The following is a 20,103-nucleotide window of genomic DNA, read 5'->3' on the forward strand; positions in this document are numbered from 1 at the left end:
TTTTAGCAAATCAAAGTCCCTAGCAAACAAACAGCCTTAGATTAGCAATACATTCATATAACATTTCCCATTAAAAACTTTGAATCCCTGAACAGAGGCAGTCAAAAAATCACAAAGGTATTGACTACATTTCAAGGTTTGGAATGAGGAACCTAGTTTTCAAAAAAAGCAATTTACAGAAGCAGAGACAGCATGCAATCTAAATTACAGTTTTGGATAAACACATTATCTAGAGTCCTTGGGTAACCTAGGTTAAACTTAGGCATGTTATCTAAATTACAGTCCTGGGTCTCCAGAACACTGAGCTGACAAGTCAACTGGAGCCCTCCAACCCTGGGACAGCTGCGCTGTCCCTCCCAGGCAAAGGAAAAATGTGCCCTCTAAGATCAGTATGACTTTAGAAATTGGATTACTGCTATCAGTTCCTTTTAAAGACTTTGACATAACCTTTAATTGTCCTTAGTTTAAGGAAAGCAGGGTTTTCTAGATTTAAGAGATTGGCTTAAAAATAAATCCGCAGGCAAGCACACTTCCTGCCCCATCCACATTCCTGCAGCAAAACATCTCCTTAAAGAGGGAGGGGCCTTTGCTGTTTCAAGATGGCGGCCCCCAGGGGAGCGGCAAGCCATGTGGCTGACATGGCGGCTGCCAAGTCATGCAGCTGAAAATGGTGGCTGTATTGCAGACAAACAGAAATCTTATTAGCTGTTTATACCTGTTATAATCATTTTAAAGAATATTAATTAAATTTAAACTGGTCCTTGCATCAGAAATCTTCAGTTGAGGTCACAAAATCAATCCTCTCTTCTCAATCAGACCAATAAGCAAAAGCATTTAGTTATTACAATTACATATTTTTTCCCAATTCAATCCGAACCTTAAACTTTTAGCTGGCAAGTTAAATATTCAGCATTTCTCAATACTCAACCAACAGATTTAATTCTGTTCTCTAGATTTTTCATGAGGCAAATTAGAGTAAACTTTACTTTTTACTTTCAAGCGGCTCTGGAAAACCACATTTGAGCCTTGCAAAACAGGTTCTGGCCTACCTGATCTTTTCAGATGTAAATTGACCACATTCTTTCTTGGGAAGCCAACCTTAACACCCTTCGTTAACATTTAAAAACTGTTCTTTATTATGGACACACCAATCCTTCTGCTAGAATCCAGCTAGCATCTTTTTTCCTTTGGGTAAAATTTGCCATCTTTCCCAGGAAATAATCAGTCTTGGGGTTTTATTTTGTACATTTGTAAAGAGATTCCAGCTCAAAACTCTATCTAATCCAAAATCGGACAATGCGAGCATTAGTTTCAAGCCACTTTTCTCTTTACACGTGCACAGAAATCCCAGACGCATTTTTAAATTTTGTAAAACTTTTCAATTACAAGAAGGACTTTAAATTATTTTCTACTACCACCAAGATCTGCACTTGCAGCGGCTCCACCCAGGCCTGCATCCTAGGCTTCAAGGCTCACCGCAGCTGCCCTGGAAAACCACACCTAAGGCTGGCAAGCATGTTTGGCCCAGCCCTTGACTTTAAAATGACCATAATGCTTAAAGGAGTAGTTTGAGTCTGTCCCATAATGTCCGTCCAGTAAGTCCACAGAATAAAACAGAAAAAAACAACAACACAAACACAGACAACTAAAGGGCCCCAAAAAAGTACAGCCTTCCAACTCCATGGAAGCAAACTCGAAAGCTAGACGATGGCCTTGCACCAAACCAGCGGGAGCGACCTGCCTCGTCTCAAATCCGTGAGGGGAAACCACATCCCTCTTGAGGGGAATACGCATCCCTCCTGGGGAGTGGAACATCTTCCAACTCTCCCCTGCCCGTGGTCCTTCTGCAGTGCGTCCACCTAGACCGCTTCGGGCACTACAGAATTTCAGAAGTGAGCTCACACAGGACAGAACATATATCACACAGAACAGAATACACAACACACAGACACCTACCGCAGCCAGTCAGGCTCTCCGGATCGGGGGTCCCTCGAGGGTCTTGGGGATCCCGGATGAGCCCCCAAATGTTAAGCCCAGATTTCAGGATCCCCAAAAGACCACCAGGGAGCCACCGAGTCCGATGCAAAAGCAGAGAGTCTTTTGTTCAAACCTGGGTTTGAACCTACCCTCCTTACTGACGCAGCAGCAAGTGGCAGAGAGTCAGCCCTGTGGGGAGAGGGGTTTTATAGTAAGGGGAGGAGAGAGGACTGTGGGCCCTGCCAATTGGCCAGGCGCAAGTCGGTGTCTTATTACACAGGATGTGGTCATATCTATGGCACGCACTTCCCTTGATTATCATTGGTTAGTTTAAAGAAATCCTAGGTGTGGCTAGCAGAGGTTTGGGCTTCCGAGAAGAAGCTCCTTGCTGAGCACATGGCTGCTGCCCAAAATGGAGGATTCGGGGCAAGATGGAGGGCGTAGCCCTTGCCCCTTCATGCGCTGCGGGATGTTTAGATGCAGTGGCATTGCCCCACCAGTTATTACGGTTGTGACAATCAAAAATGTCTCTACACATTGTCAGATGTTCTCTGGGGGTTGGGGCAGGCAAAATTGCCTGGGGATGAGAACACTGGCCTAAACCCCCTCTTTCAGGAAGTCAAACCTCTGAACCCTGCTACTATTTGGCATTAATGAATGTGCTCAGAGACTTATCTTTAAAGATATTCCCACGCTAGATCTTGACCTGCCTTGGCTGCAGAGCTGGCAGACCTTGAGATGCCCCCACTCCCTGAGTCTTCTTCCCTCCCTATGGGAATGAGCTGTGCTCCTGGGCAGGGGACAGAACCACCCACCGCTATTGTATATCCCATGCTGTTCACCACTTATATTCATGGTGGTCCTACTACGTGCCAGCTTTGAGATGGCACGAGGGACGGGGAAGGACATGAGATGTCCATATGTGCCCTCAAGGTGCTGTCTACAGGGGAGCCAGACATGTAAGTGAATAACTAGAATGCAGTGAGATATGGAAAGATGTTCATGATGAATTCTGTGAAATGAAAATAAAAACTATTACAAAGGGCATGCCGTGTATGACTAGATTTTTGTAATATGTGTACCCTTAGAAAGAGTTATATCACCATGTTACAGTAGTTGGTTGTCTCAGGATGTGGTCCTGAAAAAGGATGCTGGACCCCTGTCCTGGAGGCAGGAGGGGGGAGGGAGGGAGGATGCTCTGCCAGGAAGATCATGGTTTCTCTCATTGCTTCTCTTCCACTTACAGATATAATAATAATAATAATAATAATAATAGCCAATATTACTAAGTACTTACTATAAGCCAATCACTGTTGCTAAGCACATCGTATAATAACTCAGTTAACCCTCATAACAGCCATAAGAGGCCTGACTCCAGTGCTTATCGCTTCTCCAAATGTGGCCGTGGGCCCGAGAGGGTAGGGAGGTGGGGCAGGAGGGTGGGCAGAGCTTGTGCAGATGAGGCTGCATTTAGGGAAATGTTTTTATCCCTTTACAGATTGTGAAGGGGGATATTCTGATAAGGGTCTGGAAGATTCAGAACGACATGGTTTTTGGCACCTCCTCTCCCCACCCGACTCCCTACTCCTCACGTATTGACTGTGCGACTGTGGGCAAGGCACTTGTCTCCCAGCCTCGATGATTTCACTGAGTGATAATTAACAAGAAAAACAAATACAATATTGTACATCAACTGTAATTGAAAAATAAAATTATTTTTTAAAAAATGAAAACCAGCTGGCTGGTGATGTTTGTAATACGTGGGTGCACCCCCTAGAAGCAAAAGCTGGTGACAATTTTCTCCTCTGAGTCTCCAACCTGGTGCCAGGGAATATCTGAGGGCGCTTGTTCAGAAAGGGTCTGCAAGTATATCCAAGCCCGTGGGGCTCCCCAGAGACCCCAAAAGGTGGGGAAGAGGAAGACAGAGCCAGGAGAATGGGCCAGATTCCTGGGTTCCAATCGGGACCTAGTCCCAGTGATCCTGGCCTTGCTGGGTCTTGAGCCAAGTCACACCTAGTCCTTGCTCTCAGAGAGGTCACCACAGACTAAGGAAACTCTCAAATAGAGCCATTGTAATTTGAGAGTGCACCCTGCCAGCTCTGTGGGGACTCCCTGGCATGGATGAGGGGACTCAGGCCCTGCCCTGTCCCTGCCTTATTAGAGCAGCAGGAAAAGACAAAACCAAAACCCAGACAGACCTAGGCTAGCCTGGGAATCAGCTCCCTCTGACCCACATGAACTTGTCAAGGTTTAAGCAGCCTGTGACTTTGTCCAGGCTTTGCACCCGCTACTCCTCCAGCCTGGATGCTCTACCCCATTCCCACCTTTCTAAGATAACTCCAGTGTCCTCCCATAGAAGAATGCACACACACACACACACACGCACACACACATGCACACACACGCGCGCGCACGCACACATGCACACACACGTACATGCACACACGCACGCACAGCTGGTCCTCCCTCCAGATACCCCAAAAACCAGCCCACAAAAACTGCTGTTACCCTGCACTTGCTAGATTCCCAGTGCTTAACCTCAAGTGCTTAACTCATTCAGTCCTCACAGTTTTTAAAATATGTATATTTTTATTCATTTCAGAGAGGAAGAGAGAGCTAGAAAGATCAACGATGAGAGAGAATCATTGATTGGCTGCCTCCTGAACACCCCACATTGGGGATCGAACCTGCAACGGGGCATGTGCCCTGGTGGAACGTAACCTCCTGGTTCATAGATCACCGCTCCACCGCAGAGCCCCGCCGGCGGGCCCACCCTCACAGACCTGAATCTCAGGCCTCCTTTACACGGAGGAAGGCTCAGAGGGGAGGTCTCCCATCAGGTGGGAGGCCTGCTCTCAAGCCCCATTCTCCTAGGAGCTTGGGCAGGAGCCAGGGAAGCACTTACTCGCGGGCCTTTATTCCTGAGACTGACTTCCTCCAGGTGAGGTCTTGCGGGTCTCCCTTAGCGCTGGCTCTCAGACTGACCTCAGGGAGAAGAAAAGCCAGTTCAGCCAGTTGCCTAAATGTAGTTTGCGGTAGAGCACTTAGGCCTGCGACTTTCCCTCGTTGGGTCTCGGTCTCCCTTGCTGTAAAGTGGGAGTGAGAAGAGGGGGAGGCGGGGAGCTCCGGAATCCTAGATCCCTCTCTGGCTGGGCATCGGTGGCTCTCAGAGCAGCCGTCTCCTTCCCAAGCCCCCTCCCCCCCCACCCCCGGGAGGGGGGTACGTAGTGGGGGCAGGACAGCCCCGAGGCCAGACGAGTCCCTGCTGTTCCAGGGTGGTTCCGGGCAACAGCGGCCTCGGCGCTCCCGGTGCTGGAAAACCGTGACCCTCGCCAGCCCCACTCGCGCTTTCGCTTTAAGGCCGGGCGGGGCGGCACCGGGAGCCGCCCCGGAGTCGCGGGAGCTGGTCCCGGAGTCTCCGCCAGCCCCGGCGGCCCGCAAGGACGCGGATCCCAGGAAAGGTGCGGCGGGTCCCTCTCAGAGCCCGAGCTCAGAGGGCAGGTCCGCAGTCGGCCGAGCCAGGGCCGGGGCCGGGCGGTCACCTCGCCGGTCCTGGGCGAGCCCCGCGGGGTAGCCGATGAGCTGCTGGTGCGCGCAGCCGGGAACCGCGCCTGCGGGTGAAGCCGGATCGGCACCTGCGCTCGGGTGCGGGGCGGCGGCGGCGGCGGCCCCGACGGACGCGGCTGCGGGTGGGAGACAGGCGAGATCCCGGGACGAGACCCGGACCCGACCTTAGCGCTTCTGCGCGGCGCCGAGAGGGGGCTCGGGACCGTCGCCAGGGCCACCCCCTCCCGGCCGGCGCCCCCTGCACACCCGAGGGACTGGTTTCCAGGTGCTCGCCGCTCTCCGTCCGACAGCCACCATGCCTCTGCCCCCTGGGTCCCCGTGCCTGGACCGCCCCTGACGCCCGCGCGCGATGGCTGCGCCCCAGGTGGGTACGAGCTTCCTGCTCTCGCTCCTTCGGGAGCATCCAGGCTCCGCTGACGCCCAACCCGTCGGGTCCCTTCCCCTCACCCTGACCGACCGCGGGGCCTTGCTGGGCAGTCTGCACCTCGGCTCTCCTCCGTGTGCTGCCTCGCTGAGCGGCCTGGGGCCCAGGCGCCCAGGGCCTCGGTTTAGGTGGAGATGGCTGGGCCACTTCTGGTTTAGACGACATGGTTCAGTTCTTTACAGCAAACTGGCACCTACAGTTCCCTTGTTGGTCGTAGGACAGCACGGTGTCATTGTGCCCATTTCACAGAGGAGAGAGGGGGGCATGGAGAAGCGAGGTAACCCGCCCAGGATCAGAGCAGGGCCATTCTCTGTCCAGCTCCCTTGGCCTCACCGTGCTTCACCTACAGCTTGCCATCTTGCCACCTCATCTTCACAACTTACTCCTCCTCCCCAGGAGGTAGGAATTTGAGCTCAGAGACGTTGAGCTGCCTGATCAAGGACACAGAGTGGACAGATAGAATGGCCACAGACAGCGGGGCCACCCATCAGATGCAAGGAAAGGCCCCCTCTGGCTGGTGGGAGGCGAGGGTGGCAGCAGCTGGGAGACTTCTGGGAAGATGAGGTGTTGGGCTGGGTCTTGAAGGGGAGGAGGGGCTGTGGAATGAGGGCCCTGGATGGGGACAGAGGGCTCCCCAGCCTGGGAGAGCAACAGGTGTAGAGGCCCCCAGGTGGCAAGAGTTGGGATGTGTTTGTGTGTGGGAGGGTGAGGGAGAGGGAGGTGAGGAGGGCGCCAGTCTGGCAGGCTGAGTGTGGGGATCAGGGCTTCTCTGGAGTTGGGGCTATTCCCTCCAGGGCAGGGAGTTCTTTCTTCCTCCCCCATCAGAGTACCGTGTACACACGTGTGAGAGGTTGTTACCGGGCCCTTAGCGGGTCTGCCTAGGGCTGGCCAGCGGTGTGTGTGTGTGTGTGTGTGTGTGTGTGTTTTAAAAATACATTTTTATTGATTTCAGTGAGGAAAGGAGAGGGAGAGAGAAAAAACCATTAATGATGAGAATCACTCATCATTGATCAGCTGCCTTCTGCATGCCCACTACTGGGGATAGAGCCTGCAACTTGGGTATGTGCCCTGACCCGGAATCAAACCATGACTCCCTGACTCATAGGTCGATACTCAACCACTGAGCTACACTAGCTGGGCAGTGTGTGGGTTCTTGACCTTGTGCAGGAAAGATTTCGCAACCGGAGTCCAGGTGATTGAGAGTCCTTTATTAGAGCTGGGTTCAGGGAAGGGCTTAGGATGGAAGAAGCCACAGGAGAGCCTGGGCGGGGTTGCTGTTGCTCACTGGAAAGTCCGAGAAATGGGGCCTGGAGACAGGTTGCAAATCTCATGGGGACCCTTAGAAGTTAGGAGATGCACTCCTACAGGGGAAGAAGAGGAAAGGGAAAGGCGAGAGCTTACTCCAGGGAGGGGAGCACCCGCTGGGTCCTTTGTTTTGAGGGTTTTTAAAGGCTGGGAATTTAGGGGCGGTCTTAGAGGAGATTTCAATAAGATATTCATCAGCTTTTCCACGACCTTTAGGGTTGTGGTCTCTACTGATTGGTCAGCACCAGGGCAGGGTCATTAGTCATTGCAGCTGGTCCGGGAGTTGCCCACCAAACATTGCTGCTTTTCTGGGCCTGGAGCTGAAATACTACTGATGCCTACACGCTATCTCTAGGGAGGTGACCTTTTGTATCTGGCTGTAAATTGCTCGGCCGGTTCATGCAGCTATCTGCATCAGTTTCCCTATTCTACTCCACAGCCTCTCCTTGCTGTCTGACTTTGTGGGGGAGGGTAGTCAGGTTCTTTTCTTCCCCCATGAAAATGTCTGAGCTGGAGGCAGGAGGCAGTTGCCCCAAAGACAGATCCACAGGCAGAGAACTGCAGGTAATTTGCAAATGGCCCAGGGGGATTGGGGTATATTATAGATTCTCTCTCCCACATGTGCATGCACACACATACACCCACACACTTTTAAAAAAATATTTTTTTATTGATTTCAGAGAGGAAGGGTCAGGGAGAGAGACATAGAAACATCAATGATGAGAAAGAATCATTGACCAGCTGTCTCCTGCACACCCACCTCCACTGGGGACTGAGCCCGAAACCCGGGCATGTGCCCTGACCAGGAATCAAACTGTGACCTCCTGGTTCATAGGTTGACACTCAGCCACTGGGCCACATCGGCTGGACCACACACATTTTCTTTTTGATAACATGGATGGATTTATTTCTTAACCCCACACATTTAATTTAATATCATTTATTAATTATTTTTTTAATTGATGAGAAAGAGAAAGAGAGGTATCAATGTGAGAGAGAAACATTGATTGGTTGCCTCCTGTATGTACCCTGACCAGGGAGTGAACCCTCAACCTAGGTATGTGCTCTGACTGGGAATCAAACCTGCAGCCTTGGGGTGTACGGGACGACACTCCAGCCAACTGAGCCACACGGCCAGGGCACCACACACACATTTTAAAACACATTTGGGAACATACTCTTTTTAAAAAAATTAATTTATTTTTGATTATAATTGACATATAGTATTACATTAGTTTCAGGTGTACAACATCGTTATTCAACATTTATCTACCTTACAGAGTGATCACCACAATAAAGCTAGTAACCATCTGCCACTGTACATAGTTTATTACGATGTTGGTGTTATTGACTCTGTTCCCTGTGCAGTAACAGGAAGTTTGCACTCCTCAAGCCCCTTCCCCTTCCCCCGCTCCCTCCACCCCCCTGGTGCAAACAGGCCCTTTTGAAAGCTGAAGCTTTATCCACTGTATCTTGAACATTGTGCACATCCCTCTGCTCCCCTAGGAGCATGCCTTGGGGTAGCTGCCCCCCAGGGCATCGTCTGATGTACCACTTTGGGCTGGGTAAACTCCCATTTGGAAGGCGTTTCTGGCCATTGAAGTCTCTCTGAGGTCTGTGAGTTCCCTGCTTCTCTGGCTCAGCTTTTGGGAGGGGAGATGGTACCACACTGAGCTCTCCTTGCAGCCTGCTGGAGCACCTGCTCCTTGTACAGATGAGGCAGCAGGCCCAGAGCAGTGGAAAGGCTCAGCCCAGGGCGCAGCCGGTGAGCGGCAGTGTGGGGACCAAGAGCCAGGCCTCTGCTTCATGGCTGGGTGCTGAAGCAGCTGGGATCCTCTGGGATCCTCCCTCACCCAGCCCTTCCAGCTGTGAGCAGGCTTTTCACACAACAAATATTTGGCCAGCAACACTTTCTCCCTCATTTAAGGGAATTTCTTCAACAAATCTTTATTTAGCAGCTATCATGTGCTAGGCATTGGGGGATGGAGCAGTGAACAGGGCCAATGTGGACGGCAAAGGAGAAGTTAATCACGGACAGGTAAGCACTGTGGTCCAATAAGGCCGAGGGGATTGGGTATTTAAAGTGTCACCGGCAAAGGTTTCTTGGGTGGGGCTGAGCTGAGCCTTGAGGGGAGATAATGGGCAGTTGCCAGGAAGAGAACAGCATGTACAATGCCTTTGGGGACCACACAGACACATGTTTTAGCCCCTTCCTGTCTGGGGCCAGGCTTCCTCCCAGTGTTTTTTGTTTTTTTCCCTGTGCATTTTTTCTTTACCTCGTTGAGATAACACTATTTGGGTAATTAGTTGAAAAAAGTAAGATATCAAAAACATTTGCCTCCTGTTGTTGAACATTTGTGCTGAGCTTGATTTTTTAAAATAAGTCATGGATGGTCCATCTAGAGGTTGTGTCATGGTTTACTCACCATTTCCCTAGAGTTGGACATTTTGGCTCTTTCCAAATTAGGATCATTATAAATAAGGCCACAGTGGGCATTTCTGTGCACAATTTTGCTTCAGATCATGAATTTTACCTCCAGACGTCTCAGCGCCCTCCTTCGCGCTCGCTCCTTTCCTGTCCTGTGTGTCTTCCTCTATCAGGAGGAGGCGACACTGTCGACCTCTGGGGATTGTGACTGGGTGAAGTGAGGCATGTGTAACCAGCCAGCCCGGTCCTGGCAGGCCTGATGGAGCCCAGGGGTGTTCCTCTTCTCTCTCCCAGCCTGTGGAGTCTTATACCCACTGGGCAGATAAGGCCTCTGAGGCCTGGAGGGGCCCGGAACAAACATTGCCACACTTACTGAACTCCTGCTCGATCCCAGGGGTGGTGCTAGCAACGTCAGACACATTAACTGTGACCTTCAGAACAGCCCCGCAAAATTAGGAGCATCATCTCCATTACACGGATGAGGACACTGAGGCACAGAGAACTCAAATGACCTCTCCAAGGCAGCCCAGTGACCTCAGGTGGAGGAGAACTAAAACCCAGGTTCCCAGCACTTGGCAGGCTGCTCTCATGCCCATGTCTTCTCCTCTTTCTTTCTGCATGTCCAGAACTGTGACAGGGGCCGAGTGGCCTCCACCCTCCGCTACTGCGTGTCGGTCAGCGGCACAGTGTTTCTGGTCGCCGGGACGCTCTGCTTCGCGTGGTGGAGTGAAGGGGATAAGGGTGTTCAACCCAGCCAGCCGGCCCCACCCACTGGGTACCCTGCGCCTGAGGCCCCCGGGTCCCTGCTCAGGCCCATCAGCTTCATCTGCTTTGGGGCAGGCGGCTTGCTGCTGCTCCTTGGCCTGCTGTGGTCCATCAAGGCCAGTGCCTGGGGGTCACCCAGAAGTGACCCATATCACCTCTCCAGAGACCTGTACTACCTCACTGTGGAGCCGTCGGAGAAGGAGAGCTGCAGGTTAGTGGGGAATGGTGGGGGTCAAAGGTTGGGGCCATAGGTGGGGCACCATTCCGTCACATGCACTTGCTCAGCAAACTCTCATGGGGTTCCTCCTCGGGACCAGGCTTTGTCTATGCCTTGGGGACTTGAAGGCTGATCAGCACAGTCGTGGAGGAGTTTAAAGCCCCATGACAGAGGTAGAGTGGCTCCCCACGGAGTAGTTAGAGCTGTGAGAGAGGCATAGATGCAGTCCTGTGGCGATATGGGGAAATCCAGGAAGGCTTCCTGGAAGAGTGGGAAGCTGAGCTCAGCATGGTATGGGGCAGAGTAGCACAGTGGTTAAGAGCCCAGGCGCAGGAGTCAGACTGACTGGGACCCTCTCCTGGTTCTACTAACTCAGTGGTTGGCAAACTGCGGCCCCTTGAGTGTGGCTCTTCCACAAAACACCACGTGCGGGCGCACACGTACAGTGCGACTGAAACTTCGTGGCCACACTCAAGGGGCCAAAGAGCCGCATGTGGCTCACGAGCCGCAGTTTGCCGACCACTATACTAACTAGCAGTAGACTTCAAGTAGATCATGCAACCCCACTGAGCCTCAGCCTCATCTGAAATAAAACAGGAATAATAACAGCAGCAATAATAGCCAACACCTGTATAGTATTGACATGGGCCAGACACTGTTCTATGTGCTTGTCATATATTTACTCTTTTAATCCTTATAGCAGTCCTCTGGAATAGGTACAGTTATTTACTCCCTTTATAGATGGGAAACGGAGGCACCACAATGTTACTAGTAAGTAACTTGCCCAAGGACACCCAGGTAGTGTCTGTCAGGGCCAGGACTTGGACCCAGAGTCTGTGCTGTCACCCATTCCCTAGCTCAGGGGACACAGGGAGAATTAAATGGGATGATGTATACGTAGAACTTAGCCCAGTGCCTGGCGTACAGTAGGTGCACAGTAAATGTCAACTTTTCCTCAAGAGGCTAAGGTGGCCAGAGGCAGGTTAGGCAGGCAGAAGAGCATGTACAAAGGCTCAGGGGAGCGTGGGGGGGGGGAGGGGGGGGACAGAGACAAAAATCTTGCAATAGACAACATTTCTCAAGCTTCATTTTCATTTTTACTCCCTCTTAGGAGGCTCTTGAGGCATTCTTTTCTCAGTCCTCCCCTATGAAGTTTAAATACCACAGTTACATTATATACTAGAGGCCCAGTGCACGAATTCGTGCATGGGTGGGGTCACTCAGCCTGGCTGGTGATTGAGGCCTATCAGGAGGGCCGTCTGGTAGCGGGGAGGGACCATGGGAGGTTGGCAGGCAGGGGAGGCGGGGAGAGAGAGAGGTTGGCTGTGGGAGCACACTGACCACCAGGGGGCAGCTCCTGCGTTGAGCGTCTGCTCCCTGGTGGTCAGTGCGTGTCATAGTGACTGGTCAACTGGTCATTCCAGTTGTTAAGTTGCTTAGGCTTTTATACATATAGATGTGTTTATGTTCTGTATGTATATCTGTGCTTTATATCACCAATACCAAGAGCCAATGTTTGCCTTGTTGAGTAAGTGAATTATGCCTGCACTTATTATGTATTTATTCATTCGACCAAGTATTGGGTGTACCTACATGTCAGGGGCCTGCATACATCTTCTCCAGCCCTCTTTCCCCTGCAAGGTAAGAACTGGTGCCCTGTCGGGCTGACATGGCTCAGTGGTTGAGCGTCGACCTATGAACCAGGAGGTCATGGTTTGATTCCCAGTCAGGGCATATCCCCGGGTTGTGGGCCCAATCCCCAGTGTGAGGCATGCAGGAAGCAGCCGGTCAATGATTCTCTCTCATCATTGATGTTTCCATCTCTCTCTCCCTCTCCCTTCCTCTCTGAAATCAATAAAAATATATTTAAAAGCGGGGGTGGAGAGGGGGGAATGCATGCGGAGTTAAGGAATGTAACAGATTATTCCCACTACTGGCTTGTGAATCCTTGAGGTCAGAGACAATGGAGTATTCAACAGAGGCCACTTAGTCCAACGGCTGGGCCTTGGTTTGACCCGACTGTTAGACGGGCAGGGCCTTGGGAGCTCTCCAGCCAAACTCTTCACTGTTTGGTTGGGAACCTGGTTGCAGAGAGACCAGTGACTGGTCACACCACAAGTTAGTGGTCAGCTGGAACCAGGCCAGGCCTCATGGCCCTCTGGCCCGGAGCCTGGCCCTCCCTACCCAGGGTGGCCTGAGTGTAGGGGTGGATGTTGTCTATACACACAGCCATGTTGGCCCAACAGGGCCCGGACCACAGCTGCAGGTGCGGCCACCCGGCCTTCACTCCCAGCCGGGCCAGGGAGGAGGCCCTCCCAGGAGGCCGCAGAGTGCTCCAGGTTGGAGACCCGTCTTAGATTCAGAACCGGGTGGCTGGAGGTCAGGGAGGCTGCTGTTGTTCATGCCCTGCCGTCTGGGAGACCAGCATCTGGCCCCCAGGGGGAGGTCACTCTACGGCTCCTGTCCCAGGCACCTCACTCTCTGAAGATAAACCCAGGTCAGAGAGGCCTTCTGGGCTGATGGCTTAGCCAGGTTTTTTCCTCTCTTGGACTTCATTCTCCATTTATTTTTCTACTTGTCATTTCACACATTTAACAATATTTACTGAGTACTGTGTGGTGGGTCCTATGTAGGGCACTGACAACGCCACACTGGACAAAACAGATAAAACCCCTGCCCTCTGGGGGCGCCCATCTTACGTGTTAGCCCCTAACTAGGGTGGCTAGACAGGATGCACCCCAGGGCCACCCCCCTCAGTGAGCACAGCAGAGAACCCTTGGTCCTATTCAGACAGGAGGGTTGCAGTCTCTGCCCTTTTCTTTGATAAGCTGTGTGTCCTTGGGCATGTTACTTAGACTCTCCGAGCTGTGTCTAATTCCTCATCTGTCAGCTGCGGGCAACAGACCTTTTCCCTAGGAGTGTTGTAGGTTCAGAGGAGATGACAAGTGGGGAAGTTTGTACACTTTCAAGTTCGTGCACACATTACCTTTTGCTGCCATTAGGATGCTTTATAGTTTGCAGTGGATGCTGTGCCCACTAACTGATTTGAGCCTTCACTGCTCATAAGTGGAGCAGCTTATGAGGTAAGTGTAAGGATTAGGCCCATTTTACAGATGAGAAAGCTGAGGTTTGGAGAGATTAGGCGCTGGGTGGGGAGAGGTGTGATAGATGGAGTTGGCTGAGTTTTTCAGCCAGACAGAGCTGGGGCTTTGCTGCCCAGTTGGTGTGTGATTTTCACTTATCTGTGCAATGGCTGAGAGCTGTTACCACCCAGGGTTGTCATGAATGTGAAACAGATTAGAGGGTGTAAGTGCCCGGCAGGTAGTATTTCATCCCTTTTCCTACCATGTTTGCCTGGCTCAGCTGAGGGCGGGGGACTGGCGCCAGGCCAGGTCTTTGGCTCCAACCAGGCTCCAGAGAGCGGTGAGCCCAGCCCCGTGGAGCTCCCTGTGCATGGGACCCTAGTGGCAGCCAGCCCCACGCCACTGCAGGGTGCCACATCCAGAGCACCATGGACAGAGCCTCCTCCGCAGTGTGCGCTATGGCCACCCCCCATGGACACTTGGCTCTGGGTGGGCCCAACTGGCCCAGTGGGTGGCACGAGGGCCACTCTAAGCAAACTTCCTGCTGCAGGTTCACCTCACCTATGCCCTGCCCTGCCCACGGTTAGCTGCTGGTGTGGCCCCACGCATACCCAATGCCTGTGTCATGTCTTCAGGCTTGGAGAAGAGGGGAGTGGCAGAGGTGTGGCTGAGAGGTGACCAAGGCAGGAGAGGTGGGGCGCTGGAAGCCTTCTTACCTCCATTTTTTTTCTGAGTGTTGTCAAAGCTTTTCCCATTTTTCTCTGCCTTGAATCTATTAAATGAAAACCATTCCCCCCATTTTACAGATAAGGAGAAAGAGGCTCAGAGAGGGTTGTGAACACAGCCTAGGTCACACAGCAATAGAACCTGACTTGCCTGCCTCCAGGAGCAATGATCTTCACCAGCCCTCACCTGCAAAGGATGCTGGGAGTGCAGAGAAGGATGAGGTCTCTTATTCGCTTCCTCTGCTGCGAGGCTCCTGGGCTGGCTCGGAGGAGGAGGGTCTGTGAGAAGTTTGGAAGAGCACTGGATGGGGAATCCCAGCTTTGGCTCCCGGCTGGGCCCTCCATCACACTGCCTGCTTCATGGCCTGCCTGTGGCTGGAGCAGCAAGCCTGCCTCCCCATGGACCGCTCTGAGGGCTGCGTTGGGCTTGGGCTGAGAAGACACGTTGCCCAGAGACACGCCATGTCCCCAGCGGGTGATGGGTGCTCACATGAGGCGCATCCGCAGGTCCCAGCTTGGCACCTCCTAACCCCTGGAGCGAAGTCCCCTCCACTTCCTCTTCTGTCCTCTGGGCCAGCCTCTGCCATCGACCGCTCCTTTGTCTAGATAGGCAGGTCCACTGTGTGGACTGAACGGCTCCCGCACCAGCTGCAAACTGGTGACCCTGGGCGAGTGACAGCCTTCCTGTGGGAGATCTGGGGTGAGCTTTGCTCCCCATACCCCTTCCTCAAGGAGACCTTTGAGACTTGGTGGCTGGCGGCCATTTACAGAGCACGTGCCAAGCAGTTCTGTGGGAGAGGGGCCATTATTGTCCCCATTTACGGAGGGGAAACTGAGGCCCAGATTAATGGAGTTGCTGACCCTGGTGGCCCACCAGGATGTGGCAGAACAGGAAGTTGAACCAGCCAGTGCCCAGACTCACAGCCAGGCCTCGAGTGACTGAGGTGGGAAGGGACGTTCAGGATCACCTAGTCAGCCCCTGTATCTGACAGTAGCGTCCCCAAAGCAGAAGCAGGCCTAGGATCAGTGACACTCCTCCTCCCCCTCCACTGTCCTCAGTGGGGAAGGGAAAGGGACTCCCCAGAGGTGACCCACTGGGGCCCTCTGACGGCTGGTTCATTCCCATCGGCACTTGTGTGGCTGGGGGTCTGTTCTTGGAATCCAGCTGCAGAGCCTGGTTGGAGGAGCCTCGGGACCTGGTCTCTGCCTCTCGTCCCTGCCCGGTGGGTCATTTCAGGGATTGGAGGCCGGTCTCAGGAAAGCCAGGCTGCTCGGACCGGCATGGCTGACTGTATCTCCGGGGTGGCCAAGCAGAGGTACTCCCTCGGCGCACGGACCACATCAGGGCCTCAGGCGTCCAGGCGGGCAGGAGAGCTGAGGTCTCCCATCCTGCTCTGAGCGTCCACAACTCTGGCTCTTGTGAGAGATATGATAGCCGATCGGGTGTGGCTCAGTGGTTGAACGGCGACCCAGAAACCAAGAGGTCACTGGTTTGATTCCCAGTCAGGACATATGCCCGGGTTATGGGCTTGATCCCCAGTAGGGGGCGTGCAGGAGGCAGCTGATCGATATTTCTCTCTCATCATTGATGTTTCTCTCTCTCTCTCCCTCTCCCTTCCTCTCTGAAATCAATAAAAGTATCTTTAAAAAAAGAGCTATGACAGTAAGCTGGGAGCCCTTCTGCCTGTGGACTATCACTCAGTCTTTCAACAAACACCCCCAGGCATCTGCCCTTAGCTCCATGACCCTCAAAGTCAGTCCCTGCCCTAGAGGACAACCAAGTGGGGTCTGTGTGGGGGCAGGAGAGCACTATGTGCACCCAGAGCACTATGGGAGCGTTGCTGGGGGAGCTAGCAGTCAGGAAAGCTTTCCAGAGGAGTCTCAGGGCCAGTGGGGACGAGCAGCAGGGAGGAGTGAGGCGGGTGAGGACTCTCCCTACTGAGAGCTGAGGAGGCCTGGTGAGCACGTGGGGGAGGCAGGGTGGGTGGGACGGACAGCTGGGGTTGGCAGAGCAGCTCATGCCAAGCTCCAAGTGTGTCCATGGGGTCCCGGGGGACCCGCAAGGAATTTGGCCCAAGGCAGGGCCCTCCGTCTCTCTCCCTGGCACACAGTGGCATTGCCCCTGCCCCCGCTAACAGCCTCTGTTCTCCTGTCCCTCCAGGACCCCAGAGCTGGTTGCCATCCCCACTTATGAGGAAGCCGTGCACTGCCCACTGGTTGAGGGCCCCCTGGCACCACCTGCGTACCCCACGGAGGAAGACCTGCCGTGCAGCGCCTCCGGGGCTGCCCTGCTTGGGGGCCAGCCCCCTTCGCCTCCGCCCAGCTACGAGAGCGTCATCCCTGCTGCTGCTGTCCTCCCTGGAGAGACAATACCAGCTGGATCAGACCACAGTGGGAGGAAGGGAAAGGCCCCTAGCAGGCCCTGAGTTCAGAGACAATGCATGAGCTGCTTCTAGTGTCTGGCACGGTGCCTGGCTCACAGCAGGCGCTCCACGGACACTTGCTTCTCAGTGCTGCTTTATTCATCTGTTGCTGTGTAACAAGAGGCTTAAAGTAAATCCATTTCATTATCTCTCCCGACTCTATGGGCTGCTTGGGCCCAGCTGGTGGTTCTTCTGCCCCATGTGATGTGTGTGGGGCTGCAGTCTCAGGGGCCTGGCTGGGCCAGAGCGCCCAGAGGGTGCACTCCTCCGGGCGGGCAGGTAGAGCTGGGAGAGTTTATTGTGCAGATGAGAAAAGTGGGGCCCTGAGGCAGAGCCAGGACTGGCCAAGGTCACACTGAGTTTATACCCAAAAGAACAGGGACTCTGCATTCAGACCACTGTGCTGGTTCCACCATGGACCAGCTGAGTGACCTTAGACAAGTGGCTTTTCCTCTTTCTGCCTCAGTGTGCTCATCCATAAAATGGGAATTGGGAAATATAGTGGCATCACCTTCTGCCTCAGAGAGCTCAGCTGAGAGGATTAAACCAGATGATAGCGGCTGACATGAAAGCTCACACTGACGCTGCAGCTCAGTGCTAATGCATCTAATAGATGCAGATGTCTCAGCCCAGTGGCAGGTGTCTATGGTGTATGTAGTGATTGTCAGAGTTGTTCACAGAGGTAAGCCCCACCCCCTCCATCAGAGGCAAATTCAGCTGCTGCTCCCATATCTCCTGTGACAGGGAGCCGGTTACCTCCCCTCTCTCTCTGTCCAGCTACAGCATTCAGCCCTACATCTCTGTACCACCCCATTCACAGACGAGAAGGCCAGCTTAGAGAGGTTAAGTAACCTTTCCAGAGTCACACAGCAAGCAGGGACTCTGAGTCCTGGGGCTCAGCTGCATATTCACTGAGGGCAGACTGTATGCTGGGCTGCCCTCTGCCCTGGTTTTACATCCTCAAGCCTGCTCTGCTGCAGGTGGTGTTCCCATTTAACAGGCCTAGAAACAGCCTCAGGGAGGTAAAATCACAGAGAATAAAGGCAGAGCCAGACCTTGAGCTGCTCTCTCTCTCTCTCTCTCTCTCTCTCTCTCTCTCTCTCTCTCCACACACACACCATATGCATCCCAAGGATATGGGTGGGGATTTATCTCTCTCTCTGAAATTCCTAAAGGGTTAATAGGATCCCAGCTGGGAAGCAGAGCCCAGCCTCCCTCCTACCCCAAAGTGAGGCCTCTCCTCCAGGCAGGTGAGTTAATGAGTTGCAGGTTGTCCAGGAGGCCCCTCCTTTGCCTGGTGGGAGCTGGAAGGCGTGGAGGGCAGGGTGGGCTGGAAGACTGGAAAGCCCTTTTCTGCTTTTCTCTCTGTACCAACTCCTCTGTGAGAGGCCCCAGCAGGGGCAATGACTTGCTCAAGGTCACCAGCACCTTGAAGGTTAAGTCAGAGCCATGGAGCCAGTCTCGTGTCAGGCAAGCCACCCAACCTTCTGAGCTGCAGCGGCCTCGCTGTGAACTGGGGACCCTTGTGCTCCCTGGCAGGGCGTGGGGGGAGAAGCCCTGTGAGGCCGCGTCTGCCATTCCACAGCCCCCAGTAGGCACCGGTTTGCTTCCTGGTTTCTCTCCTCCTGGGCCTGTCTTCACCACTCAGAGGTCACATCCGGTGCCTGCCACCAGGCCTGGGATGTCAGGGACCCTCAGAGCTTAGGTCTGTCCCCCCACCTTCCCTCAGCTTGCCCTTCCGGTTGGCGGGTGACCTTGATCCCTGCAGCTCTCCACCCCAAATCAGTCAGAAATTTCCCAGCTGTAAATTTCCACACCACCCCCTCCTCCCCAGCAACTAATTACTTGTAAAAATTGTTCTCTGTAGCCTTATCCCCGTAGGTTTCTGCCAGAGCCTGGCAGTTGCCCCTCACTGCCGCCATCTCTTCTTGCTTCTTCTGACCTGACCTCAAAACCAGAGGATCGTTGTAAAATCAAAGTCTGATCTGCCAGTCTGCTGCACACCCCATTTAGAGGCGCTCTGTTGACTCCTGAGAAAGACGTTGGAGACCTTAGCGTGACCCCAGGAGGTTCCAGCCTGTGCTTCCTCTCTAGCATCCTCTCCCCCGGAACTGACACCCATCCCTCCATTCCCAAATACGAATCCAGAGCCTACCCTGTCCCAGCCCCCGAGGATACTACAGTGAACAAAGTCCCCATCCGGGCACTCGAGTTCTAGGTGAGGGGAGACAGACAAGAGACAAATAAGTGATGTATATAGTATGAATGATGGCAGTGAGTTCTATAGAGAACAGGGCAGCTGGGAGGACAGGGAGCACCTGGGGAGCTGGTGCTATCACCCCAGGGAAGACCTCACTGGAAAGCTGGCATTTGGATAAAGACTTGAAGGAGGTGAGGGAGGGAGCCGTCACAGATCTGGAGGAAGAGCATTGCAGGCAGCAGGAACAGCAAGGCCGTTTACCTTCCTAGGGTGCCTGTGTGTTCCACGGAGAGCACGGAGCCAGAGTGGCTGGAGGGAGGGAGGGAGGGGAGGCGTGGCAGAAGATGGGCTGGGCGACATGGGTCAATTGTCTAAGTTCTTCCAGGCCGTTTGAGGTCTTTGGCTTTACTCTGGTAAGACAGAAAGTCATCCCAGGGTTCTGAGCAGGAGTGACAAGGTCTGACCTGGCATTCGGATAGGAACGAGACTTCAGGGGGCACGGGTAAGAGCAGAGAGCACCTAGGGGGACAGAGATGCGGGGCTCAGACCAGGCGATGAGCAGTAGTGGGGGGAGAGAAGTAATTGGATTCTTATAAGTTGGAGGTAGAGCCAACAGGATTGTAGGTGTGAGAGGGGAGGGGAGGCTGTAGCCAGGATATGTAGGCACTGGCCCGGAGAACAGGAGAAGGATGGAGTTGACCTGGGAGGAGTAGGTCTGGGGAGGGAGGAGAGGAGCCTGCAGTGTAGGGCAAGTGTGTGCATAGCATTTAGAGTTGTATCTCCAGCCCTGTCAGCGCTTCCTTGCCCTGGGCTTTTCCACATGCCGCTCTCTATCTGAACTGCTTTTATTGCTCTGACAGAACTGCAGCTGACTCCTCAAGGATCCCTTCTGTGACTCTCCCCCTTCATTCCTCACCCCAAACCCCAGTCCCTCTCTCTCTCTCTCTCTCTCCCTCCCTCTCTCTCTTTCCTTGGTGCACATGGTGGAC

General features: G+C 53.5%; 1 protein-coding gene across 1 annotated transcript; it reads left to right on the forward strand.

The window, feature by feature from the left end:
• The first annotated feature begins 5,349 nt into the window (after positions 1-5,349).
• On the forward strand, positions 5,350-17,063 carry TMEM61 (transmembrane protein 61). The gene is made up of 3 exons (XM_070403347.1): positions 5,350-5,908; positions 10,328-10,677; positions 16,653-17,063. The coding sequence occupies exons 1-3, from the start codon at positions 5,894-5,896 to the stop codon at positions 16,915-16,917; spliced, it is 630 nt and encodes a 209-aa protein (XP_070259448.1). The 5' UTR covers positions 5,350-5,893; the 3' UTR covers positions 16,918-17,063.
• The last annotated feature ends 3,040 nt before the right edge of the window (positions 17,064-20,103 follow it).

The sequence above is a fragment of the Myotis yumanensis genome, unplaced genomic scaffold, assembly GCF_028538775.1.
Source record: "Myotis yumanensis isolate MYYU_CA2020_CCGP unplaced genomic scaffold, mMyoYum1.0.hap1 SCAF_2, whole genome shotgun sequence".
Taxonomy (NCBI): domain Eukaryota; kingdom Metazoa; phylum Chordata; class Mammalia; order Chiroptera; family Vespertilionidae; genus Myotis; species Myotis yumanensis.

Bases quoted from the DNA above. Each gene is read 5' to 3' on its own strand.
- TMEM61 (XM_070403347.1), top strand. The intron at 10,678-16,652 runs GTTAGTGGGGAA...CTGTCCCTCCAG, and splicing joins TCGGAGAAGGAGAGCTGCAG to GACCCCAGAGCTGGTTGCCA.